The sequence below is a fragment of the Ambystoma mexicanum genome, chromosome 2p (genome assembly GCF_040938575.1).
Source record: "Ambystoma mexicanum isolate Mex_15411 chromosome 2p, UKY_AmexF1_1, whole genome shotgun sequence".
Lineage (NCBI taxonomy): Eukaryota > Metazoa > Chordata > Amphibia > Caudata > Ambystomatidae > Ambystoma > Ambystoma mexicanum.
The window spans coordinates 103714169-103740241 of record NC_090923.1 but is presented as its reverse complement, the minus strand read 5'-3'; the positions used below and the strand labels follow the sequence as shown (position 1 = coordinate 103740241).

The window sequence follows — 26073 nt, the reverse complement described above, 5'->3', positions numbered from 1 at the left end:
CCAGCTCAAGTGCTGAGAATTCAACCACACAGAAAAAGCTGTCCACGCCCGGAGGCCGGTAAATCACCAAAACGGTAAGTGTTGAAGTAGGAAAAGAGGAGATAAGGGCCAGAAGGCACTTGATCTTGAGGGAGTGCTTTGACACAGTGCAAACAACTTTATATTTGGCTTTGTGAATGATGGCAACTCCTCCACCAGGATGGCTAGCCATACGATCAACATGTACCAGCTCATAGTTGGGGGTCTGGGCCTGGACAATGGGAGGGACAGATGACTCAGAGAACAAGGTCAACGTCAAAAACAGGAGGTCAGGCTGATGGCTCACAACTATGTCATGGCATTCCATGGAGTGCGCAACTAAGAATCGTGTATTCAGCAGTGCACACTGCAGGCCCACTCCGGTGCAGCTTTAGCAATTTTGGGAAACACAGGCCATCTAGTGTTGCAAGGGGCTAAGGAAAGCAGTGCGCTGCGCTCCAAGCGAGCAATTGCCCTGGAGTGGCACGGATGGGCACAGAGGGGCTTGCCTTAAGCGTGCCTTCAGCGCACTGATGGCGTGTCCGCTGTGCCCGACCACTGCACAGGCTTTCTTCCCTGGCACATAAACGCCAGAGAGGATGACACGTGTAGTGTGGCCCTGCCTCCTCTAAGAGATAGAAAGGGGACTGGCGGGAACAAGCAAGTAGAAAGAGCACAACACTCTAATCAATTACAAAGGGCGCTTGGTCACAATAAGTAAAAGCAAAGTATTCACACTCAAATAATTTAAAACTGCAGCAGTATAAAAGGAGAAACACGCTGCAGAGTGGCTTTAAACTGGCTGCACCACGCAACCTCACCTCTCCATTGTTATCTTAAGTACCATCTTCAGATCATATTCATAGCAGACCCCTTTTTGGGATTCGTCTGTAGTAGGCTATGACATCCTCCCCCAGTTAAACAGTCTTATACAAACATAATTTATTACAAGTCCCAGCTGGTCTGAGATCTCTTTATCTTAAATGTAATTTGCACAAGGTTTGCACGAATACTTCAAACGACATGAGAGAGAGAGCAGAATAAATAGGTTCCCTTTGAACTGTTGATAACCATCTCCTCCACCCCTGCTTTGGCGTCATTGGAAAATCCTAATCTAACGTCTACCATTTCAACACGCACGGCACATCCAGAATAACAAACTAAACTCCTGAAAAGCGGTCACTCCTGGTTTCGAACAGTACTACACCCCATGTTTATTGATGGTCAAAATAAATAGCCAAAACCCTCTGTCAGGTTCTCATGGCCTTAAAAGAGATTGCATCTGCTTTCTGTGATACTGCCATGCCATACACTCTTGTAGGTTTATTAGCTGAGCTTACCATCTGCTTAAGTTTGTAGTTAGTCATTTAACCTTCCTCTAGCCCTAAAACCTTGCAATATCAGTTTCTCAAAGTCACTTTAAATTCACCTTACGAAAACCCTGACGGCCTTGTTTTAATCCATTTGTAAAAAAGCCCACTACATGTAGATTTATTGAATTCCATATGTATGTATTCTAGTGTGCATGGATGTTTAAGGACTGATGTTTCTCCTCCACAATGACGCCTTCATGGGAGGCACACCTTCCTCACATGCACATTATGAAACTCCTTGTTGCCAGCTTCTTGGCACTCCATAGCACATTACGTCTGAATCGTGTTTATATTTTATTTTGCAGTTTTAGCATTTTATCTTTCTATGCAGATGTATCAACTTTAAACAAAAAGTAACACTAAAGTAACATATCACACAAACATTGAACTACATCAGATACATATGCAAGTGCAAAATCGTGCCGATTTCAATGGACACCCAGTCACAAATATGGCACATGCAAAATGAACCCCTCTTCATCGCTGGGACCTTTCTTGACCACCCCAACAGAAGGCCGGCCAGAGCAATGCCGGTGGTTATGATTGATACAAAGACCTTTGCCTATTAGATGCAAGGCAGAACTCGTGCAGTGGAACACAGATAGGATGGAGATAAAATGTGAGGAGAAAAACACATCTTATGGGTGTGTTTGGTCATTTACCCACCCAATGACTAGCCACAACTTTGTTAATCCCTAAATGTAACCTTTCTGGAACTCTTTGAGCAAGCTCTATCACAAAGTAACACCAAACCTGTTGCTGTATAGGTCCTGCCAGTATTGTGTCTAAGCATTCCTTTGAGTACTCAATTGTTTAATTGCCTCTGTAAATGAGCTCCTGGTGTAATGCAAATCTCTTAATGTGTGACTTCAGCCAGTTGATTTTATAAGCAACATCTTTGTCAATGCCTTTGTTCCTTGTACTGAAGTCCTGTCTTAAGAAATCACAATGCAATAATAGTGTTGGCTTGCGTTTAGGTGTTAGACAGACCTATGCCAGGCAATGTCATCATATGCCCATGTAATCAGACCATTTTCCATCTCATGGTCAGGTGGTACCCTTATGGCATTGCCTGACAAATGCCTATCCATGCCTAATCAAAAGCCAAAGCTTTTGGCTTTGCCAATGCATGTTGGCTTCAGTTTGTCCCCCTAAGTGAATGTGTACACGCCCAGATGTGGATGCCTTGCTTGCTACGCTTAGGTTAATCAAGCTGCACCTCACTGAGTTGTTCCAACAAAGCACTACCTAAAAATGATAAGGCTAGGATGGCAATTATGCACCAGTTTCAGATATTCTCATGCATACTTACCAGTGGGGCTCGGACATAAATAGATTAGATTAGAGATTTATAGCGCGCACATCCATTCGAAAACCAAGCAGTAAACTGCATCTAGGCACAGATGTTAAAATCCTTTGCTCGTGTTGAGACAGTCATAGAATCCGTTAATCACTGGAACACATATGTTTTTAATTGTTTTTGAAAGAGAATAATAGATGACATATTTCGCAGTTCTGTTGGAAGTGTATTCCAGAGTTGAAGGCCCCTGATGGAAGATCATTGATCTTCCTGGGAGAGGCATTTAGATGAAGGGACAGCCAGTAGGGGTGTCACGGTATTAGTTTTATGGCGGTACGATACCTTCTTGCCAAATGACGGTATATCATGGTTATCGCGGTATAGCAGGTGGAGTCAACTAATCTTAATAAATATTTTCTTAAAAGGTCATACATTGTCAGATTTATCATCACAAACAAAACCAGGCACCCAGGGCCTGAATTGGTCTTTTCAACATATTTTCCACTGAAATGCCACCCCTTGCTTCCACCAAACACAAACATGTGTGGGGAGAGGGAGGGGGGAGCACTGCTGCGACTGGCAAAGCAAACTTAATAGCTTTTCTTAAGTGGACATTTAGGCTTTTAGCTCCCCCACTGGCTAGTGGTGAAGATGAACATGTTGCCATCTTGATAATCTGAATGCCACAGATCAATGGAGGCTGATGGTAGTATGCGCTTGTGCGCACACACATGCACTCTCCCTCTCTTTACGTTACAGCCTTTAGTTTACTTGTGGGCCAAAAGGTGTTCAGTAATCACGGACATGTTACCATTTGGTATGGAAGCAGGTAATACCCACAGAGATGAGTGAATTTCACGGTGTGACGTATTATATATAAATCAATGATAGAACCAGCGAAATCCCCCATTGTCATATGTTTAGAAATCATCCATTATAAATATATAAAGCTCAAAGCCGCCAACCCAAAGTAAATCCTTTTCCTTCTTGGCACTGTATTTATTCTTCCTATTGCTAACATATTGATTTTGTGTCAGGCACGTACGGTTTATGGAATGGCATTAAAAACTGCTCCAACTGAAACCCTTTTTTTTACATTGTCTTTTTGCATTTGAAGTTCTTTAACTTACCATTAAGTCAATGGCCCTCATTACGACCCTGGCGGTAAGTATCGGCCATTACCAGCATTGCGCAAATAACGTGTCCGTGCTGCCGAGAGACCACTAAAAGCGGCACATTACGACTTCTCGGGCACGAGCATTGCGCCATGCCGGTAATGTACCTCCGCCATGCCACTAAATGCTGTAAAATCCCACTTACCGGCATTGTATGCCGTGCAAAAAGCACCTCCGCCACCCTATCCATCGACATTAGCGGTCACCGCTAATAGCGGTAACCGAAATTAATGGGAACCGCTATTAGCAGCGACTGTAAATAAGCGGATCCGGAGGTAGCGTCACCGCACAGGAACGGGAAAGAGCACGGCGGCAATCTTTAAAAACACAATCCATTGCCATCCTCTGTAACCAGTGGACACCTGACCCCCACACACTCCACAAACCTTCTACACCACCCATTCCACATCACGATGCCAAAAGTTCTGAAGAAGAGCGGAGATCGGCTGCAGCAGGAGCGCTTTTCAAGGTAGGAGCTAACTATGTTGGCCGAAACCCTCCAATAGCACGCTGATGTCGTGTTTTCCACGGAGATGACCAGACCGGTGCTGCAGAGAAAAAAGGCCATGTGGGCCATGGTAGCCCAGAGCATCAGTGCCGTCGGCACAACACCCCGCAATGCCAGACAATGCCGAAAAAGGTGGGATGATCTACGTCTCCGTGTCAGGAGCCTACTGGCGGCCAATCAGAATCTCAACATGGCGACTGGCGGAGGAGCCGAGTCACCCATCAAACTGCAGCTGTGGAAGGAGATATGTGCCGCCACCATAGGCACGGAGAGCATTGAGGGAGTTGGAGATATGGAGAGAGGAGCCCCGACATCAGGCGACGCAGGTAGGTGCCTTAAGTCCAACTATGCCAATCTCACCACAATGATGTCCAGATGGTTGGGAAGTGCAATGATGCCTAACAGGGTCCACCGGACACATTAGCACAAGACTGCCTACAGGCAGTGCTGACCTCCACTTTGTACACATGCCTAATGCACCCTCTTTCTGTAGCAACTCACATGCCTCCATGCTTCTACCACCTAAGAGTGAGACAATCTGTGTCACTGCCTCCAATGTGAACCATCTAGCAATCAAAATGAATGCAGCCATCACTATGCCTGCTCAATGTCCGTAGACCCATCACTAACCCTCTCCCTCCTTTGGTCCACCACAGGCTCTCATTCGGACAGTGCAGATGAAGACACAGGCACAACACCTGCCAAGAAGCCCAGGCCCGAAGAGCCACAACACTGTCCCTCCACCTCAGGTGGAAAAAGCAACCCCCCACAACAGGAAAAATCCCACAGCACAGCACAGGCCACGGCACCAATGTCCAGCAAGTCAACCACTTCGGCGCCACTGACTTCAACCATCCACCCAGTGGTGTCCACTGAAGGCAATGGATCCGCAGAAAGCAGCACCATCAGTGAGACTGCTGCCACCGCAGCTATCTCAGACAATGAGGAAGGGGATGTAGATATTGTCGTGGGTCCCCCCGCTGGCAACCTGCATTCCCCCTACCTGTCCCCGTGCAGCCAGCATGACACTAGCATACAGGGGCAATCTCCTGGAAACTCTTGGCCGGCTACTCCCTGCCCAATAGCAGATGAGCAGGAGGGGAGCAGCATAATGGACACGCCACAACCATCAGCCACAGGCCACAACACCCAAGAGTCAATGCTGGAAATAATCATGCGGCAACAGCAACTTGCAGCCCTGTTGACACAGCATGTCACAGAATGCGCCAGCGCTAGGGGGGAAATGCGCGAATGTGCTGATACTGTTAGGTCTGCCATTGAGTCCACTTCTAAGGACATTTGTGCCGAACTGGCCGCGGTGAGGCGCGTACTTTCAGAGCTAGTCCAAACAATGCGGGACATGCGTACATGTGAGCAACCCAGTTCCTCCTCGGCTGCCAGTTCATCCCGAACCAGCCCCATCTGCAGATCGGGTAGGAACCTACGGCGTACTGACAGGGGTGCACCGGGTGCCGGGAGAGGGGGGTGCCAATAGGCGCAGCCTCGTGTACTGATGCCACATGAGGCACGTGTGCACAGTCATCCACACCATGTTATGGGGAGTAGAGGGGGGAGTGGGAGTGGGTGTGTTTGGGAGTTGAGGGGGGAGGGGGGAGTGGGTGTGTTGGGGAGTTGAGGGGGGAGGGGGGAGTGGGTGTGTTCACTTAGATTTACCTTTTCAATACACTTTTGGTTATGCACAAATCACATGTGTGGACATTGCTCATTGCGTACGTGTGCTTTATTGGTGATCAGTCTACAGTGTCCATGTCATTGACACACCCAATGCCCCAAATGCCATCTCCATGTGACACCCCCCATCCATGTGTGCTAGAAGAATTGGTTGATCAGAGTCCGACACACGTCATGTCCCTCCTGTGCATCGCTTCCTCCCTGAGGTGCTGCTCCATCCCCACCCTCCTCATCCTCTTCCTCAGGTGGTTGCTGTTCTGCGTCAGAGGGCAGGGGCACATTCCGTCTGATGCACATATTGTGTAGCATCACACATGCCATGACAATCTTTACCACCTCATGGCTGTACAGGAGTGCCCCACCAGACCTGCTGAGGCAGCGAAACCGTGCCTTCAAGAGGCCAAATTTCTGCTCAATCACCACACAGGTTCGTGTATGGGCACGATTATAGTCCTCCTCGTGCCTGTTCTGTGGGTTCCGGACTGGGGTAAGGAGCCACCGCTTCAAGAGATAGCCTGCATCACCTGCATGTGGGCAACAATGTATGTGTAAGTTATCTCATCACGTTTGACCTCATTAAGTGATACCATGGCATGCATTTGTTTCTTCATCTCAACCCCATTTCCATGCATGGATGGAGTCACACGAGGAGACTGCTATGTGTGTATTCCTCTTATGGACTTTTTTGCATGTCATTGATTAGTGTGCGCGGGGGGGTCCAGTTCCTTGTGAGTGCACATGCACTGTGTCAGTGCACGTCCGTTGTTTCTGTGATCTTGCAGATGTCCACTTATTTGTATGCTGTCATCCTGGCAACATTGATGTCAGCCTCATGGTGCTCTCACTACGCACAACAAATGGTGTCATGCAATTTAGTTGGGCTTCTGTGTCAGTGTAGCGGTGCATTGATGTATTTGACCCTCATGTGACTCCTTTGTACGCAGTAATGGGGGACTGGCTTTTCAGTTCATGGTGTTTTGTGCTTTGTATTGGGTATAGTCATTGCTTGTGGCTGCATTTGGTTGTGGGGGATGCAGTCAGATTTGGTACAGTGCACATGCAGATGTCTGTGGGATGGTTGGGACACCGCTTCATTCGCATGGTAGGGCTGCTTGCATCTTACACTATGTGGTCAGGTGTCAGGTCCAGTCTGGGCGGATTTTGGGGTGTGAGCTTCCTCCATTCCCTCTGGCACTAGCAGCTAGGTTATGTATGCATCTCTCCCCCCCTCCATCTCAGCCAGGTGAAGTATGCATCTATGCCTCAATCACCTACCCACATCACATTTCCATGAGCCTAACATGCGACTCATTGAGAAGCCAGGATATGTGCCCTGCATGTCGCTCCATGTAGCGTGGAATCGTGGAGTTCCGCAGGACCATTGAATCATGGGTTGATCCGGGGAATCGAGCACAACAATGTGTGATGATCTTGTTTGAGTCACATAACATTTGCACGTTGATTGAGTGGTATAGTTTACGGTTGCGGTACACTACCTCCATGGCATGTGGGACCACCAACTCCACATGGGTGCAGTCGATGGCGCCAATGCAACCAGGTATGCCGGCCAGTGAATGGAAACCCACTTTGGTGTTTGAGATCTCCTGGGCAGACCGTGGTAAGGAAATGTGTTTGTCTGTGTGCTTGAGGAGGGCATCAAGCACTTGGTTCAACGTACGTGAGAATAATGGTTGTGAAATGCCATGCAGTTGCCCCACTGTGTGTTGGTAGGTGCCTGTGGCCAGGAAGTGGAGCACAGTCACCACCTTCAGTAGGGGTGGGATGGTGGTGTGTTTTTCAATGAGGCTGACTATGTCGTCATGTATCATGTCCACAATGGCGGTGATGGTGTCCCGGTCCAGGCGGTACAGGGTGTGGATCTGCTCAGCGGTTAGGTTGAATGGACTGGCTCTGATGCGTGGGATTGGGGGCTGCCTGCGTGGTGGCACTGACTGTGCTGGTGGGGCATGCTGGCCCTGCCTTGCCCTCCTTCTCCTCCTGCATCTCCTCTGTGCTGCCTGTTGTTGTACTTCTTGTAGTTGTTGTTGTAGCACTTCCACTGCAATCAGGTCCTCCAGCCCCAGCATTGCTAGTAGTATTGGATTCATGTGGAGTGTAATTGTGTGTGGGAAGGGGTGTGGTGTGCTCCTTTTGTGCTTGCCCAGTCTGTATTGCCTCCACCTGTGCTGATTGTGTGCACATGTGGCAGCTGGGAACACTGCACATGGCCATTTACGGTTGGTTCGCGATGGTGGTATTAGCACCATGGCGGTAAGGTACTTTATAGCCTTCACAAAGGCGTTATTTCCATGTCCGCGTGACTCGTAATGTTCCCAACTTAGCGCCAGGGTGGTATTTACGGCATGGGAGGCGCGTGCCCGTGCCCCTGGCACTTTTAACGGCACCATTGATTACGGTGCTAATAGCTAATAGCCGCTAATAGCGCTATCTCAGGTCATAATCGGCCCTAGCGGTAAGCGATGCCGGTAATTTTTTACCACCATCGTTTTTCACTTACCGCCAGGGTCGTAATGAGGGCCAATGCTTTTTAGTTAACTTATGAATACGCAGGCAGGATTTTCCAGCTGTAGCAAGGTAGCATTTTGAAACTTAGCTCTGCACATATTTAGCTGATCCTCCAGGAATCTTAAGCGGCTGCAGAATTGGTCTTTCATGGCGCTCACTCGTTGATCGCCTTGAATGAAAGAGTGACTAGTGGAAGTGCTATAATGCACATTTTGAGCAATGAGCTTGCTGCTCAGTCACAGGTCATCGCTTTGAAAATGTATCCTGATTTGCATTTTTTGGAACCACATGGCATGGGCATCATGACCCCTCGCTGAGACAAAAAGTTAGTTTCGTCAACTCTTTATCCCATTAAAGGGAGAAAAGTCACTCATGTGCGGTCTGAAAGCCTGTGTCATTGTGTATCTTTTGTCAAAATTTCATATCCAACACAGACACACTGAAAGGTTGCATAGTGATCTAATCACTATATCTTGTTTACCATCTGCCTGGTGTATTATGAAGGTCTGATGTCGGAGTCACCACTGACAATGTAATCCTAAAGGGACAGCGTTCAGTGGGCACTGTTGATTTCTTGCCATACATGGTCATTTACCTTCTTAAAAATAGTGGCAAAAAAAAGGTTCAAATACATATCGGCACAAATATGGCCTAGACCACCACCTCACCACAGCCCCGTCATTACCGTTTTCCTAAGGTCTGAATGTATTAGGACCCTTGTGAAGAGAGTTCAGAGGGAGGAATGCTTTCATGGGTGGTGTCAGAAATTGAGAATAGACCTAAGAAATATTTCACCCTCATTGCTCTGAATAATTCAAATGAAATGTAGAATCTGTCCTGCCTGCGTGAGTCCAGTGCCATATGCAGAAGGCAGGTAGGTGAAGGATCAAGCGAAGCAACAACTCTAGTGCCAATGTGCAAATCTACACAGAGGACAGTGGGGGGCAGTCTATTTACTAGCAGAAAGCACTGATAGGCCCAGTGTTCACACAGTCTACAGCAGGGTTGGACTGGGGCCTAAATTTGTCTCGGGCACCAACATAAAAGTGGCACACACTTACAAATGGGAATTCATTCCTTTTGGAACACTGTTTGAATAGTACCCAAGGGGTAGTTTTGATCAAATGTGATGCAAATTGTACATTTAAAAGAACATTTATTCAGCAACAAAAGTCGAAACTATTAGCCGCTTAGTGAAGTCACTCATAAAACTGGCCCACTTTGGCCAAAAAAGTGCCCCACTTTGGCCAAAAAGCTGGGCCACACAAGCATTTCGCATTTTTGGTTCGGCCATGGGCCTATTGCCTTAAAGGCCAGTCCATGCCTGGTCTTCAGAGCTAAAATTGTTTGTGGACATGCATCAGAAAGGCATTCCCACCTTTGAATTCTGGGATGTGTAGTTCCCCATCTTTCAAATTGGTGGGAAAACTACAAATTCCAGAATTCTAAGCTAAAACAGAACTGGATGGCTATCTGTTCCATGGCCATGAGAAACTTAAGTTCCTTGAATCTAAACCTTGGGGAGAGTAATTCGATATGCATGACTTCACTGGCCGTAATTTTTTTTTTACAATTTGTACAGCCAGTGCAAGAGCTGTTACAATGTGTGTTTGCTCAGTGCAGTAGAACCTTAACTTACTGGACTAATGGCACATGATGCCGGGCCAGGCTGAATCAATACATTTCTGCTCCTGCTGGCTGAGCGGTTGCTAAACAAAGTGCTCCTGGCTCCACCGTTTTGCAGGTCACTGAACATTTTATTACATTTGTTTACAGAAGAACAAAAGGAAAAATAAAATGCTCACTTTCAGTCCAGGCCCTCAGCTCACCCTCGTGATGTCCCTGTGGTCTTGCTAATTGCAAATTGAAAATTGGGACAATCACCATAGAAGATCTGACCTATAGCCGCGGAGCAGCATGACTGTGTGAAAACGTTTATAATCTGTATGCTGCCTTTCAAATAAATAATGCCTGAAACAAAATAACTTTGTTCTAGTTTGTCCATGAAATCCAGGTCCTGCAGAGTCTATAAACTGGAGTCTCCGGTATGCTTATAGAGCCAGTCAGCTCATTGTTACCAGCTTTGCATGGGGAACACAAAGGTCCAGGCACTGGGCAACTTTCAACACAATTTGCGCAAAGTCGGCTGATCTTTGACCCGACTCTACTGATCACAGAGAAAGAGCGGTCACAGCAGCAAAGCTGTATTTAGTAATGTGGCCTCACTTTCCCTATGCTCTTGTCTGCCAAACAAGGCCCCCTTGGCAGACGGCACATCCAACAGTGCAAGACCAAGACTGTGCAGCACTTGTTTACTGCAGCCTTTCCAAATCAGATTGAAAAGCACACTTAACGGTATAAACGGTATACCGGTATGAACAATGTGACTGTTATTATTGTTCAATTAAGTTGTTCACGGTATCTTTAACGATATACCGTTATACCGTTACATCCCTAACGGCCAGTAGATTTTTCCCACAGGAGCGTAAAGTGGCCGATAAGCCTTAATTATTGAGATCAGGTACCTAGGTGCTGTTCCTTGAATGCACCTGAAAATCAGACATAGCAGTCAGAATTTAATTATTTGCCGCACTGGCAGCCAGTGCAGTTTTTGGCGGTACCTGTGATGGAGACTCATTTTGGTAGATGGTACACTAATCTGATGGCAGCATTCTGGGCTACCTGAAGTCATTGCAGTTGACAGTCCAGGGCTCCAAGTAGCAGCGTGCTGCAGTAGTCCATTCTAGAGGTTACCCTAGTACCTACAATCATGGCAAAGTCTGATTCAGAAACAAGAGACAAGATAGGTTTCATGAGTCCAAGTTGAAAATAGACAGATTTACCTACCTCTGAAACATGGGCATTGCTTCCCACAGATGCTTGCCAAATGCAGCCTAAGTTCTTAACCTTATGAGAGAAGGATGTGGCCGAGTCAAAAACAGCTGGACAAGGGGTGGAGGCATTTCATTTGCTAAGAAGATGCTTTGGTCCAAATACTATAAACTCGGTTTTGGTGGGATTTAACTGAGGTTTTCTTTTCACCATCCACTCCTTTATAGCTTTAGCACAAGCCAAGACACGCTCTGTTGCTTCTAGTGCCAACTTTAGTCTGATATATATTTGCGTGTTGTCTGCATATGAACAGTATTTCAGGTTAAACCTGGAAAAGATGTCCCTCACTGTCCTAAAATAGATATGAAACAATATTGGTGACAGTGATGATCCCTGTGTGACTCTACATAACACTGGGTGAGCTTCGGAGTAGTAACCTCCCAGCTTGACTACTTGGATCTGATCTTTTAAAAAGGAGGAGAACCATTTCAAGGCAGCCTCTGACACCTGGGCGACTTCAAGAAGTCTAGTCAATAGTAAATCAAAGTCGACTGTGTCAAAGGCTGCCGACAGATCCAGCATAATCAATGTACTCAAATCCGCTTCATCAGCTGCTCTCGGGGTGTCGTCACACACAGACAATAGCGCTGTTTCAGTCCTGTGACCGGGCCTGAAACCAGACTGGAAGGTATCAAGAATGGCGTGTTCCTCTAGATGGCTCTGCAGCTGCGTGGTGACAATCTTTTCCAGGACCTTAGCCATCAAGAGTAGACCTGCAATTGGGCAGTAATTCCCCAAGTGCTGATGTTTCAAAGTAGATTTATATAGCAGAGGTGTGAGAACAGATTTCTTTAGCTCTTGGGGTACAAATCCCTGCGCTAAGGATGCGTTCACAAATTTGTTCATGAAACCGCTAAAATAGGAGGAATGTGCTACTGCCAGATATGCTGGGATTGGATCGTAATCATAATTTGTGGGTTTAAGTTTGGAAATCAAATCTTCAATCGACCTTAGAATTGACTGAGGAAAAGGAAAAGGAAGGGACTTCAGAAATAGCCATCCCTTGAGGGTCATGGGTTTGATTAGAGGCGGCAGCGATGTTAGTTTGGGAGTTACATCGCATGCGTATGAGATTTATTTTTTCATGAAAAAACTCATTAAATTAATTTGCCGGAGGATGGGAAAATGGCAACACAGATGATACACATGCCAGTGACGCGAGGCTCCTAATCAGAGCGAATAGGTCCTTCAACCTATTCTTAGAGGAGTTAATCTGCTCTTGAAGGAACTGAGATTTGGCTGAAATAATTCCCTGTTTATAGATTGCCAGTGCCGCTTTGGCACTTTGATGGAAGAGCATGTCTTTAAGTTTCAGCCATTTTTTTTCTTTCTTTCAATAATTCTTTTTTAGTTCTTTTAGGGAGCCTGTGAACCAGGGGTTATTTTTATTCTTTTTTTGATTCTTAGCTTTCAAAGGTGCTCTTGCATCACAACATTTCCTTAATGTTGATGCATTAAGCTGATAGAATGTTTCACAGTTCTACCAACCAAAGACAATGGCAGGGACGTCATTTCACCAAAATGCCAAGGGTAGCGGAAGTGACATCACACGACCTTTGACCGCTGATGACATCACAGGAAGTGATGTTATTCAACGCCACCCTGAAGTGACATCATACCAAGTGATGGAACACAACTTTTCACCCCTTGACAAAACACCAAGTGGCATCACATAGTATTGTTCCCAAGTACACTACGAAAAATATGGTTGCAATAGCACTGTAATGTGATATACATTTCATACAAGAATGGATCACCATATGTATCGTTAATATCAGTGTTTAAAGGCCCATATTTCCAAATAACTGTGAATGCAAGCAGACGTTCAAGGCCAAATGATAATGAAGCGTTATTATAGAGCACATTCTCAAGAGATAGAGCAAATATACATACTCACCCGACCCGGGTTTGGTACTCATTTATCGACTATAGAAGGATGGAAGGCTGAGTTGGCCTTGCCGGGATTCCAACCTGCAACCTTTAGATCACACACACATCACAGCAACAAACGTTCAACCCAATCAGTAATCTGACCGGCTATAGCTATCTTACTGGGTACAGTAAAATGAGCAATTACACGACTGAATGTTCTCAAAGTAAGAAAGCAAATTACACTCTGTAGTGAATACTATTAAACTGGTAACTGAGATTCAACAGCAGGCCAGTTCATCTGCAGGTCCGGTGCAAAGTTGGCCACATGTCAAGCCTGCATGGATCTACTTTTCAGGCTTCAGAGGTTGGCATTACCATTAAGAGGGTTCATAACTGTGTATTAAAGAATTTAGCGAAGCGCAAGGAACGCAGCACACTCACACGGCATCCCGTACTCCGCTCGTTACCTCATACATGCAAACATCCTGAACAGCATGCCAGGAAGATAGGAAGTATAGACACATTACAACAAAGCATTAATTGTTGCACAATGAAATGAAGGGCCACTTTATGTGCTATGGTCAAACATGTTTACCCTGTACGCAAGCTTTTAGGTACAAGGATTTTGTCAAGTGACCAATGAGACTGAAATGGAATGTCATGGGATGATTGTAACAAAGACAACGGCAGAAAAAAACGTGCTATAACTGCAACTTGCGAAAAGCAAAATACATAGGCCGAAATGGATGCTTATTCTACTCTTAATGCTTTTTGGACGTTTTTGATTGCATTGTGCAACTGAGGTGTTTAAGAACAGACTAAACCTTTAATGAGTCTAACAATTATTGTACAGAATTCCAGAAAGACACATTATTTGTTATTCCTATTCTTTCTTATTTAGGGTCACAGTACAGAGTGTTACACTTATGGAACCCCCTGTTTTTTCAGAAGTCTGAACAAGAAAGCGAGCCACTCCAGAAACAAAGAGTACTGGCCACAGCCCAGGAGCTTCCATTTAAAAAAGAAATGTTTTGTAGGCGTTGCAAAGGAGACCACAGGGGTAGCAAGAGAGACCTCAGGGGTTGCAACCCCTGGCGACCCCCAAATGACATCCCTGGACAATGGCAAAACCTCAGCGGTTACATGTTGTCCTGTTATGGCATCTAGCACCTTCTTGCTGCTCGATAGTTCAGAGTTAGAATGTATAGAACGCAAATCAAATGCATCTGTGTCTATGTGGCAGCCTAGTCTACTCTACCAGAACGTTTCATGATTCAAACTGATAAGTGCTTACTTGATAACCTCAGGCTGTTTGAGTAACTACTTAACAGAATTTGCAAGCAAACAGAATACATCATGTGTATTGTGAGTCATGTTTGGAAAGTATGATGTAAATCCTAGGTGCTGGTTGTTTAGGCAATGCCAGAAATGAAACATCAACGTCTGTGAAATAACATGAGAGTAGAGTGTTTCCTATAATGCTGCGGGCAAAGTATAAGCAGTGTATATATTTTAAAACTAAAAAGCAGTATTTAAATATCTAAAGAATGCAATATTAAGTGGATTTAACATTTGGACAAGGGGCAAATGCCCTTGCCCCTCTCCCTCCCCCCCCACTCTGCCTCTCTCCCCTCAAATGCAAACGGCCAGGGCTGCACTGGCGCTCCCAGTGAAGTTTTACCTTTTCAATGTGTCTCAGAGGCAGATTATTTACAACAGGAAGTGATTAAAGACGACAAAAGGTAACAGGCTTTGACCATTGCTGCGGCACTTTTTTCTTAAAATTATACAGCGTTTTAACAAGCTATTTAAGTCTGATGGTTGGGAGATTGGAAATTAATGGGATACAGAACTAGCCGTGTGAAATAATGACCTTATCATGCATTTCATTTCACTTTGTGTCTGTATAAGATTTTTGTAAGTTCTCATTCATTTCTATGCTGGAGATTGTAGGGTTCCATGCAGGATGGGGAAAATAAAGCGTCCATCATAGGGGGTCATTTTCCAAGTCAAGTGGAGTGGAAGAAGTGGTGGTGAATGCATTTATCTCCACTTTTTATGAGCTGCAGGATTTTGCATGATTTGGCAGGTGAAGTTGGAGAGCAGATCGGACTTAACAAAGTCTCCCCGGCAAAATCTGTTGGTTGTCCACTTGCATGTATTTTTATGTTGGCAGAAAAGCAATTGGTTCTTACGGGATCCGCCTGACTTTTACACCTGGTAAATGAAAGCAGATTACAAAGGAATCAACTGTGGGTGGCTCCCACAATCGTTAATTCTGGCAGTGATTCACACTTTTCCAGCCACGTGGTGGAAAAGTTAAGAGCAAAACTGATTTTCTCCTGTGTTTTACTCTTTACTTTTCCAGTTCATGGTGGAAACAATTAAAATTAATGAATTAACCCTTTTGCAAAAAAGTGCAAACAGTAGTAGTCCCATCTGATAATTTAGGATTCAAAATGACCCTTTTCATCAACACATTTCCACAATGATGTATACTTTTCAGGATGGTTTATCATGTGACTTGTGCATTTTTAAAGTAATCAGTATAAAATGGGATATTATTTCAGGTATTCAAAACCAAACTTCAACACATATTTGTACCAACTTGAGCTTGGAAGATGTGTGTTCAAGTATCTAAATTTGAGGCTTGGCTCAAATTCTAGCTTTACCACTCAACCAAAGTGTGTGATGTTGGGCAAATAATTTAATTTCACTATGTCTTATCTGCCCCTAGAAGTGATTCGGTTAAAATGATAAGCTATTCCCAAAATCCTCACTCATGGTTTAATAGATGGGAAGCACAAGCATTGGGACCCGCATATAACACACATTGCTATCGCCACTGCATCATTTTGGATACACCAACCTCACCCACATCCATACACAAACAAGTCACAAGTGCACACACCTACAGGCGGATGCCAGCTGTTGTCGCGGTGGTCTGCCCTACACACACCAAAAACTAAAAAGCCTCTCGTACATAAACCCACAGGGGGTTGACGGCTGTTACCGCAGTGTCCCGCCCTACACACCCATCTGCAGACCTCTCAGTGTGCTCACACACACATCTGCCCACCTGGCCTCCTTTTTCTCTGACTGGCTCCCTGTATACAGCCCTTGACAGTCGATGGTAGTTGGTTCCTTACCAAAGGAACGTATTAGGAGAGTCGCCCCGGGCACGAAATCTGAACTGTGTTGCTGTCCATTATACCTGCGTCGGCTGCACCTCTAGAGGACCCTCACTGGTAGCCCATTTCCAGTCAGTGATTTAAGGGGATCGCTGATGAAGCGCTCAGAATGTTCTTGAAACTGAAATCTCAAGTTCAACAACGACAACCTGTCTATTACGAATACAAGACGAATTAGGCCAGCATGTCCTACTGCAATGTAGTGATAACTTTACAGATGACCTAATCACCAGCTACTTCAAAGACAATTGCACATTAAGAACTGTGAGGACTAGCACAGGTACACCGCTCTAGAAGAGATGTGAAGCCTAGCACAGGTGCACCTCTCTAGAAGCGATTTGATGGTTGGCACAGGTACTTCGCTTGCAAGAGCAGTGAAGCGTAAACAGACAAAAATGGTGGGTAATGTGCTGCATTCAGACAGATCTGGGAGCGGACACTTTGGGTGGCACCTTATACTGTTAACATGTCGACTGCACCCGAAGGTGTATGAAGTTAACCTATCCTTGCACTTAGAAATTCTAACACATAATGATATATGCAGGCATCCATGATACTGCACTAGAAGATGCGTGATGGAAAGTATATGATTTAGAGCAAGACTATAATATAATTTAATTTAATATTTATATAGCCCTACGAACCCTCAAGCATCTGAGTGCTGCTTATTATTACCCAGGGTGTGTGGTGCTCATATATCGACCTCAGAAGGATGAAAGATGAGTTTGGCCCTGCCGGGATTTGAACCTGCATCGGAGGGCTCTGCACGGATGTCAAAGCGAGCCCTCTACTTGCTGTGCTATCTGACCGGCTGCTAGTAATCTATGGTGCTAGAAAATCGTATTACACTATATGTTTAGGCAGTCTGTGGGCCACGCCTAGATGTCGGTATGAGATACCCGGGTTCATTTGCTCTCAGAGGACTTTGAGGGTAGCCTGTCTATAGCGCCTAGAAGAGCATATGAGGGTAGCTTGTCTCTTTACACAGACAATTAGATTGCAGCTACGACTATGACAAATTCGATCTAGCTGGACCTGTAATGGCTTTGCCCTCACACCAGACTTGCCTCAACACCTCTGCCATTATAAAACAGCAAGAACCTACAACAATTTTCGGTCTAGCTGGTCACATAATCGAGTCTATTGCACTAGCAATGACCTCCCTCAGGGCCCATCAACATGCCTGACCTCTCGGGTTGCTTACTGGAGCCTGGCCCGCCCACCTAAGTCCTAACCTTGGCCAAATGCACACACGCATTTTAAGCCTCTTATGAAACTTTTTCCCACACCTGGTCTTTGGTCCCCGGGGGCGTTTCTACCACAAAGCGCTTTGAGGCCATACAAATGGGAAAAGGCGCTATATAAATGACAATTACAATTACTACTTCACACACATCTTTCTTTGAAATGATCAGGCCACATGAATTGTAAAGAATGGTGTCATTCAACACCAAATCAAAGTAAACAAATCAAAGAAAAAGTTATCAAGGACAATTGTATATTATAACCATTATGTAAACAGTATGTACCAGACAATGATGTACAGGGGCATGAGAGGGAAACAAGGCCCTCTCCTACCTGCCACGCCCCACCTGGAGTGATACCAGGAAGCCGGAAACCCCTCAACCTGCAGCCCCTGCCTCCTGATGCAGCTCTCCTTGGCCTGGCACTCTCTCCTACATGCTAGCACTCGACTCCGTTGCTCCCTCATGCAACAAAAAAAACAAATTGTGTTTAAAATGTAATTTTGTAAGAAACAAAATCTCCTTTTCCTTTCTTTAGTATTCTGGAAGGGGGTCTATCTTTCAAAGCAAGATGGAGGGACCACAAGCACCTCCTGGGGGGCCTGCTGGGAGTAGCCACAGCGTTCAGGAAGGCATTGTTGGGCGAACAGAGGAGAGGGAGGTACTCCCTTCTTTCCCCAGCCAGGCCAAGAAAGGCATGCTGGGGGCTTGTGGGAGTGGAGGTAAATGGGAATGGTGATTAGGGGCGCTGAAGGAATGTGACTGGGGGGTGAATGGTGAAGGAGGATTGGATATAATAGAAAGGGGAGTTGCAACACTGTTTTCCTTGCTTCTCTTTTGCTCTGTACTGGGATCTGGGAAATCTGGAATAATGCTGCCACTTGTTTAGGGTACTGCTAGACCCACAGCCAATGGAATTTGGGCCCCCTTAGCCACAAACATGGACCACCCAGATGCAAATTCCTGGAGCTGAGCCTGGTTGGGTCAGTACTAGATGGCACAACAAACAGATGGATTGTGAATGTTCAAAGTATAAATATTTACAATTTGAGCCACAGGGGGATACAGTGATGTAAACAGAAAACACATTTTTTCAAACCCTTCCAAAGCCAGATTTACAGGCCTTTAGGGTTAAAGGCAAGACCCTTCCCCCTTGGTTGCTTGTGGTCCCCTTGCTGCCTAGTTGTCCGCCCTCTCACTCCCCTGTTGTTATTTCTGTGCTCCCTTGCACCTCTGCTTCCCTCGCTGTGTACTTTCCCCTACGACTTGAAAAGTGCTCAGTTGCTTCACAGAGCTAAGTACGTACTCAATAAATACTTTATTAATAATAATAATAATAATACCCTAGCACAATAGGAAATTCAGTATGGGATAAAGCCTGGGGTTGACTTTTATCCTATCTGTCAGATAGAACTCTTGAATCAGCCATAAAACCGGTGACCTGTGGTGTTCCTCAGGGTGCGCCCTGAGCCTGTTACTATTTAGTCTGTACATGTGACATTTAGCGGACCTCATGCGTTCTTTTGGTGTCAGATTCTACATATACGCTGATGAAACGCAACTGATCTTCCATGTCGGAGAGGCCGCAGGTTTACTAGGGGATAAGGTTAGGGCATGCCTGGAACAGATTAGCTGGTGGATGTGTCAAAATCGGCTTAAATTCAACGTACATAAAACTGAAATGCTGGTGTGTTCACCTGTTAGGTCTAATCCGGGGTCGGTTGATCAGAGGGATTCTTTAGCAGCAACCGGGCTTTCTCAGTTGTGGCCCTCCTCTTCGGCATATGTCCTACCCCAGTGCTGAAAGCTAGGAATTTGTTGTTTGGCCGGATATATTGCTGTCTCTTGAGGGTCAAATCTCCCAAGAGTCTAGGTCCTGCACCATTCCCTTTCGCTCTTTAATAAGATTTCTGGATTTCTTTGCGTCGCAACATAAGCTCCAATTGGTGAATGCATTTATATCTTCATTGCAATTTGTTTAGGTTTCCAGAAAGCAACGATCTGTAGACTCCAGAGGGTTCAAAACAAAACCGCAACAGTTCTGCTATGATTCTAAGTGATCCGACCAAGGCTGATTTTGCCGCGGCCGGAATGTTCGCATGAGAAGTTTGCACCTTTCTCATGCGAACACACTTACATATTACGGGGGCTGCAGGGGTTTCCCCCGCAACCCCTGCTCACTATAAAGTAAAGTATAGTGAGCGGGGTGTTGCAGGAGATACCCCTGCAGCCCCCGTTTTTTTTTCTTTCTCGGTTGTGCTGTGGGGTTGTCCCCCAAAACACCCAGCTCACTCTGCCACACAGTATAGTGAGCAGGGTGTTTTGCGGGGACATGCCCGTAGCCCCCTCAGTCTTTTTTATTTTTACTTACCTACAATGCAAGCACCAAAGTTTCGAACTTTTGGTGTTCGAACCTTTGGTGGTAGCATTTTTCGGTTGTTTTGAACGGTCGGACCTCTTTTTTTGGTCCGATCGTACAAAACCTATGCTACGTTTACTCCCAGTGGAGGAACGCATCAAATTTAAAGTGCTGTGTAGTACCCACAGTGAGTTTTATAATATGACACCCAGTTTCATTGGCTGTAAGCTGCATTATTACTCTCATTAGTTCATCATTCTGCCTCGGCCAATCTTCTGACTACCCCCACATTTAGATTGGAACGAATGGGTGGCGTGCACTCTCTGTCCAGGCAACGAAACTCTGGAACTCCCTGCGCTATTTGGGGTCGTTTATTTCTCTTGTTCAGCGCTGTGATGCCATCCTAAGGTGTATGTTGGTGCTTTATAAGTGTTGAACCATGCCATATTTCACCTTCAGAGCGCAACCACATGTTGTAAAAATGGAACCGCGTATACAGTATTTTCAGGAAAGATATATGAGTGCAGCAATGGTAGTCAAATATAACGACAGAAAACAGAGACGTGAAATAAGCAGAATGTACACCCTATCAGTGGGTAACATGTTGTCTTGGAAAAGGGGGTTCCAAAACCATGTTCATTTACTCCCAGGTCTTTCTGCTGGGGCTGAAAACACTGTGGCAGTGTTGGACTATGAGACTAGAACAATCTTCCACTAGCTCTCAGAAAAGAACAGGCCCTCTGGACCTTGCGCAAAAACTTTAAGACGTGGCTGTTCAACTGACTGTATTCCTCCTAAAATTATTGCATCCCCTCACTGCATTGTCCCACCTCCCCCCACATTTTTTCTATCTTTTTCCCAATGTAACATATAACTTTGTTCCTTTGTAACTTTTTTTCATAATGTAACAAGTAACTTTGTATCCTAATGTAACTAGCTGCGAGATACCCGAGGGTTTTGTGCGCTGCAACAAATACATAAAGAAAAATAAAATATAAATAAATGGCACGGTCCGTTAATTGTATAGGCCAAGCCGGCTGAGAAGTACTTTAATAGTTAAAGGCGAAGAAGAGTGGCATATTATTTAATTAAAAGAGCAGTAGCCTTGCTATAGGAGTGAGCAGAACACCTGAATACCACTTTGTGAAGTGGTGGTGTCGGGGATGGGAGCATTTCACCACTTTGGAATTCCGCCTCTGATTGGGTATAATGGTTTTGTTAGAAACTGGCCAAACGTCTACAGAGCCTTAACAAGTTCCTAAAGTTGCAGTCCATCTGAATGGATGACATTACCCATAACTGGGGCTTAAGCTGGACATTATGTCCAATCTGATTACCTAACAGACATCACAGCTGCTTGACAGGAAAGGAAGCAGATTGTCATGCATTCTGCACCAGGTGGCAGAGCGGCAGCCAATGGAATCACATGGTTGCCTCATTCTATCCCTCCTGCTGTACACTCCCTTTAAAGGTTTCACAGCTCTGCTTAGTAGTGCTGTACTATTCAATGTAAAGAATAACAGCCATGATGGAAAGAGATAGTGCAGCCCCATTAAATGTGTTTCTGTGCAGTGCCTGAACAACATTCTAAAGCAGGTGTGATGTTGTGTTGCCTTCTACCCAACACTAGAGTTCCAATTAAAGTAAAGCAGCACTATTGAGAAGTGTGTCTCCGCCCCATCAAAGCCATGCAGTGGCAGCACTGTCCCAATGAAAGTATTGTAAGCATTTAGGCAGTTAAAGTGTGCATTGGCTAAGCTGGGATTTGAACTACCGCCTTCTTGTGAAATGTATCTCTGCTAACTCAGAAGGCTAGCTTTGAAAGTGAGAACTTGTACTCTACTTTAAACAGAGATCTGAAATACCGGTGTGATACAATAACATCTGGTGAGGGCAGGAAAACCTGAATATTTTGGGGTAGGATGACCTGAGATTTTTTGATTTTCAATAATCAAATGATGCAGGTCATTATGTTTCTGGAAGTGAGCTCTGCTAATCAGATTACACTTCTATAATGATCCAGGTCAAAGAGCATAATGCAACCTTGCTGTGACAGTCAACGGACATCCCCTAACTGTTTTGCTTTGGCAACAGGGCAAGTTCTAAGATCTCATTAAATTCCTGAACAGAGCTGCTGGAACACTAATTTCCAACATGCAAAGGTGGCTTTTTAATTGTCACCTCTAATTCAAAATATTATAATTTTGTACACTAGTAGCTTGGTGGCAGTTATTAAAATCTAAATATAAAGCATCTCTACAGCATTGGGGCTACTGGAATTGCACAATTATACAGCCACAGGCCGTGGAGATCATAATATTGTCAGCTTGGTGATGTGATTAATTCCTAACATGGTGAGGTGTGCATTAGCCGTATAGAGTGTTCCCCAAAAAAAACATGCAGGGCCCTGCCCTCAAAGTTTATCTTTGATCCCTCAAAAGTAGTTTCAACACATCCTCCTTAGAACAGGAATCCTCCTGGGTAGGCCCCTGTGAACTGGAGTTTCAAAGACAGCCCTTACATGCCAATGCCCATTTTGCACCAGGGTCCTTTTGAAGTAGTCATCCAGTGGAACGGGAAGGGGCAGAGTAACACAGAGGAGAAGTAAGACTGTGGAGTCTTACCATCTTGGGTTTGGTTAGGGATCTCCAGTCATCATGCCCGATACCTTGCTTCATTACTAATCATGAGATGGCACTTTGGGTATGATATTAGCAGACAAAGGATATTTGTTACAACAGCCAATACTGGAATCTCAACAACAGGCTTGCTGTGGGCCAATCCAGTCTAGAATTCTGCCTGTATCAGTGGGACACACCCTCCTCTTTGTTGATTCATCTTTGTAACACTTTTGAAGAATTCTTTTGCACCTGATTGGTAGTACAGTCTAACTCCAAAGTCCTCTGCCAGAGAGCTGAATATCATAGGCTTCCTAGCAAGTGGCGAGCTATCGCCCCTAAACCATCCCCATGCCATGCCTATGTGGGATAACCAGCCGGCTAGACATGGCCTACTGCAACTGAGTCTGGTATCCAGGAACCTGCTTACTGGAGGTGCTACAACCCTACAGGTGCCCTATATAACCATCCCCAGGGCCAGCTTCCTGGACAAAGCCTACTAGACCTGAGATAATGACACAGAGAATCCTGCTTACTGGGGGTGGTAGAACCTTATACGTGCTCTATATAACCATCCCCAGAGGCAGCTGCCTGGACAAAGCTTACTACACCTGAGATAATGATATGGAGAATCCTGCTTACTGGAGGTGATAGAACCCTGCAAGTTCTCTATATAACCATCCCCAGGGCCAGCTGCCTGGACAAAGCCTACTAGACCTGATATAATGACACAGAGAATCCTGCTTACTGGAGGTGGTAGAAATCTGGAGGTGTTCTATATACCCACCCCTAGGGCCAGCTGCCTGGACAAAGCATACTACACCTGAGATAATGATACAGGGAATCCTGCTTACTGGGGGTGGTAGAACCCTGCGAGTGTTCTATATAACCATCCCTAGGGCCAGCTGCCTGGACAAAGCTTACTAGACCTGAGATAATGACACAGAGAATCCTGCTTACTGGGGGTGGTAGAACCCTGCAAGTGCTCTATATAACCAATCCCAGGGTCAGCTGCCTGGACAACAGAGGTGTACATTCTGCCAACTCCTACTGCCTCCAAATACCTAGATTTAGACTAAACAAAAACAGAAGGTAACAGTTTCCCAGTAAAAGCAGCCCAGCAATGGAATGCCCTCCCAGTTGAGCTCAGAAGGGATCAGTCTTACTTCAGTTTCAGATGTAACACACATTCCTGGTTACACCTTAATGACCTCTAGTCTAATGAATGTTGCTATATGTTTAAATGTATGCCTATTACCTGTACCTACCTGTATTGACATTGGTATTCTCTGCTACTGACTATACCTGTAACTAAGCTGTAAGTATTCTTGCAATGTTGTGCGCCCAGCTACCTAAGGGTTTAGTGCGCCCTACAAATAAATAAACAATGATAATGATATAGAGAATCCTGCTTACTGTAGGTCGTAGAACCCTGCACGTGGGCTATATGAAAGATCCCCAGGGCCAGCTTCCTTAACAAAGCCTACTAGACCTGAGATAATGATATCAAGGATTTGCTTACTGGAGGTGATAGAACCCTGCAAGTGCTGTATATACCCCTCGATGGAAAGTGCATAAAAGGACTCAAATTGTCTTTGGAGAACCTGGTTGGGGTCTTACAGCAAACTCTGAAGCCCAGAAATAGCCTAAAGCCGGTTTACCACCTCAAGACACTTTCAAGCCAGCTCAAGCACAGTCAACTCCATTTCAGATGTTAAACCACCTCCGGTGCATCCTTTAGCACTCACAGTACTTCAAACCGCTGACCTGCCTCTTCAAGCTGTCTTGACGCTAACACAAGTCAGCAGAAGCATAGTCTTGACCCAATTCATAAGCCTACTTGACCCACTGGAAGCCATTAACTCACCCATATAAAACACTGACCACACCCGGTGGACGTATCATGTCTAACTGACTTGATTGCAGATTCAACCTGTTAGGAACAATCGACTCGCGCATGTCGATTGCTGACTCTATCCACAGACAGGCTGCCTCGACACTGACACTGGAACATCATGGCTGAACTATCTCTACATCGGCTTGACTGCAGGAAAGCGCTAAAAGGCTCGACTCAATGATGTTGAGCCCCAAAGACAAAAATAAATGTATTTACAGTGTTCCTGTTCCCCTGATCCGCCTTATGGGGCACTAGTAAATTATATGACGCCACATTTGCCTTTTAAAAGTCAACTTGAGGTAGGTTTGACATTTGCTTCTCAAATCAACTGTCTGCACCCCTGTCTTCACCCAAAGTGTGGCCTATGCTGTCAATTCTTCATTCTCTGTGTTTCCTTCACAGGGGACGTTCTTTAGTGGTTTTAATTAGTTGTGTGCATGGTTCGTTTTTATAATTGAAGGTCCTATTTTTGTAGAACCTTGGTTGAACATTCTTTTATTTTGATACCACTGTTCTACTATTGTTTGAATTGTTGCTGTATCAGCTCACACCCCTTCTGGAAGTGTATAGCCTGCCTTCCTCCCACGCTACCAGATAAGACCAAGGAGTTATAACTGTCAGACTGTGCCTTTCTCACCTTTATGATTGGGATCACTGCTAGTTTAGTAGTAGTGTTGGGTTGACTAGGAACTTTAGCCACTACTCATCCCTGAACTCATGTAGAGCAACAGTAATTTCATTGCAACCTGTGCATTACCTGGCTAAACTCTATTTCTCACCAGGTTATGTGCCTCTGGAAGGCCTGTAAGTGGGGACACTCTCATCCACATACATTAGCCATACTTCATATATGTATGGCTTTGCCTTAGCTGTATAGGATTTTAAAAGGACAAGCATGAACGCAAGCTGGAATGCTTCAAAACAGGCTGGTGATTCTGAAAGGTGGGTAGAACTTGGGCAGTGTCAGTTCATTATCAGGCTTGGGAAAGGTCATGAAAAGTTTCAGGTTAGCATTGCTATAGGCCAGATATCTCTACAACAATGCACAAGCATGCACGTTTCCAACACTGCTTCTGAGTGTGCATTACTCCTGCCCAAAACAGTAACAGGTGAGTTTGGAAACTAAGCCCTTTCATCCTCTGTGTTCTCTGATGTGATTATGATCATGTCCCAGGACTATACTATAAAAGGTATTACTGTGTGTCTGACAAGTGATGAAGCTGGTAACCATGATATATATATATATATATATATATATGTATTATATATATAGCACTGCAAACCTGCATGTATCTAAGCACTGAAATAACAGTCATTATTATCCTACTGCATGGTATTCAATGTATTGAGGATGAAAGGCTGAGTTGGCCCTTCTGGGATTCAGACCTGCATCACCAGGCAGCATACG

General features: G+C 45.2%; 1 protein-coding gene across 1 annotated transcript in view; it reads left to right on the top strand.

Annotated features, from left to right (window-relative positions):
* Positions 1 to 4399: 4399 nt before the first annotated feature.
* The window catches only part of LOC138567720 (nuclear apoptosis-inducing factor 1-like), a 30835-nt gene continuing 9161 nt past the window's right edge, over positions 4400 to 26073 (top strand). Inside the window, exons 1-2 of the mRNA XM_069646194.1 lie at positions 4400 to 4700; positions 5031 to 5807. Of these exons, the coding sequence (XP_069502295.1) occupies positions 4400 to 4700; positions 5031 to 5807 (1078 nt within the window). The remainder of the gene's footprint in view (positions 4701 to 5030; positions 5808 to 26073) is intronic.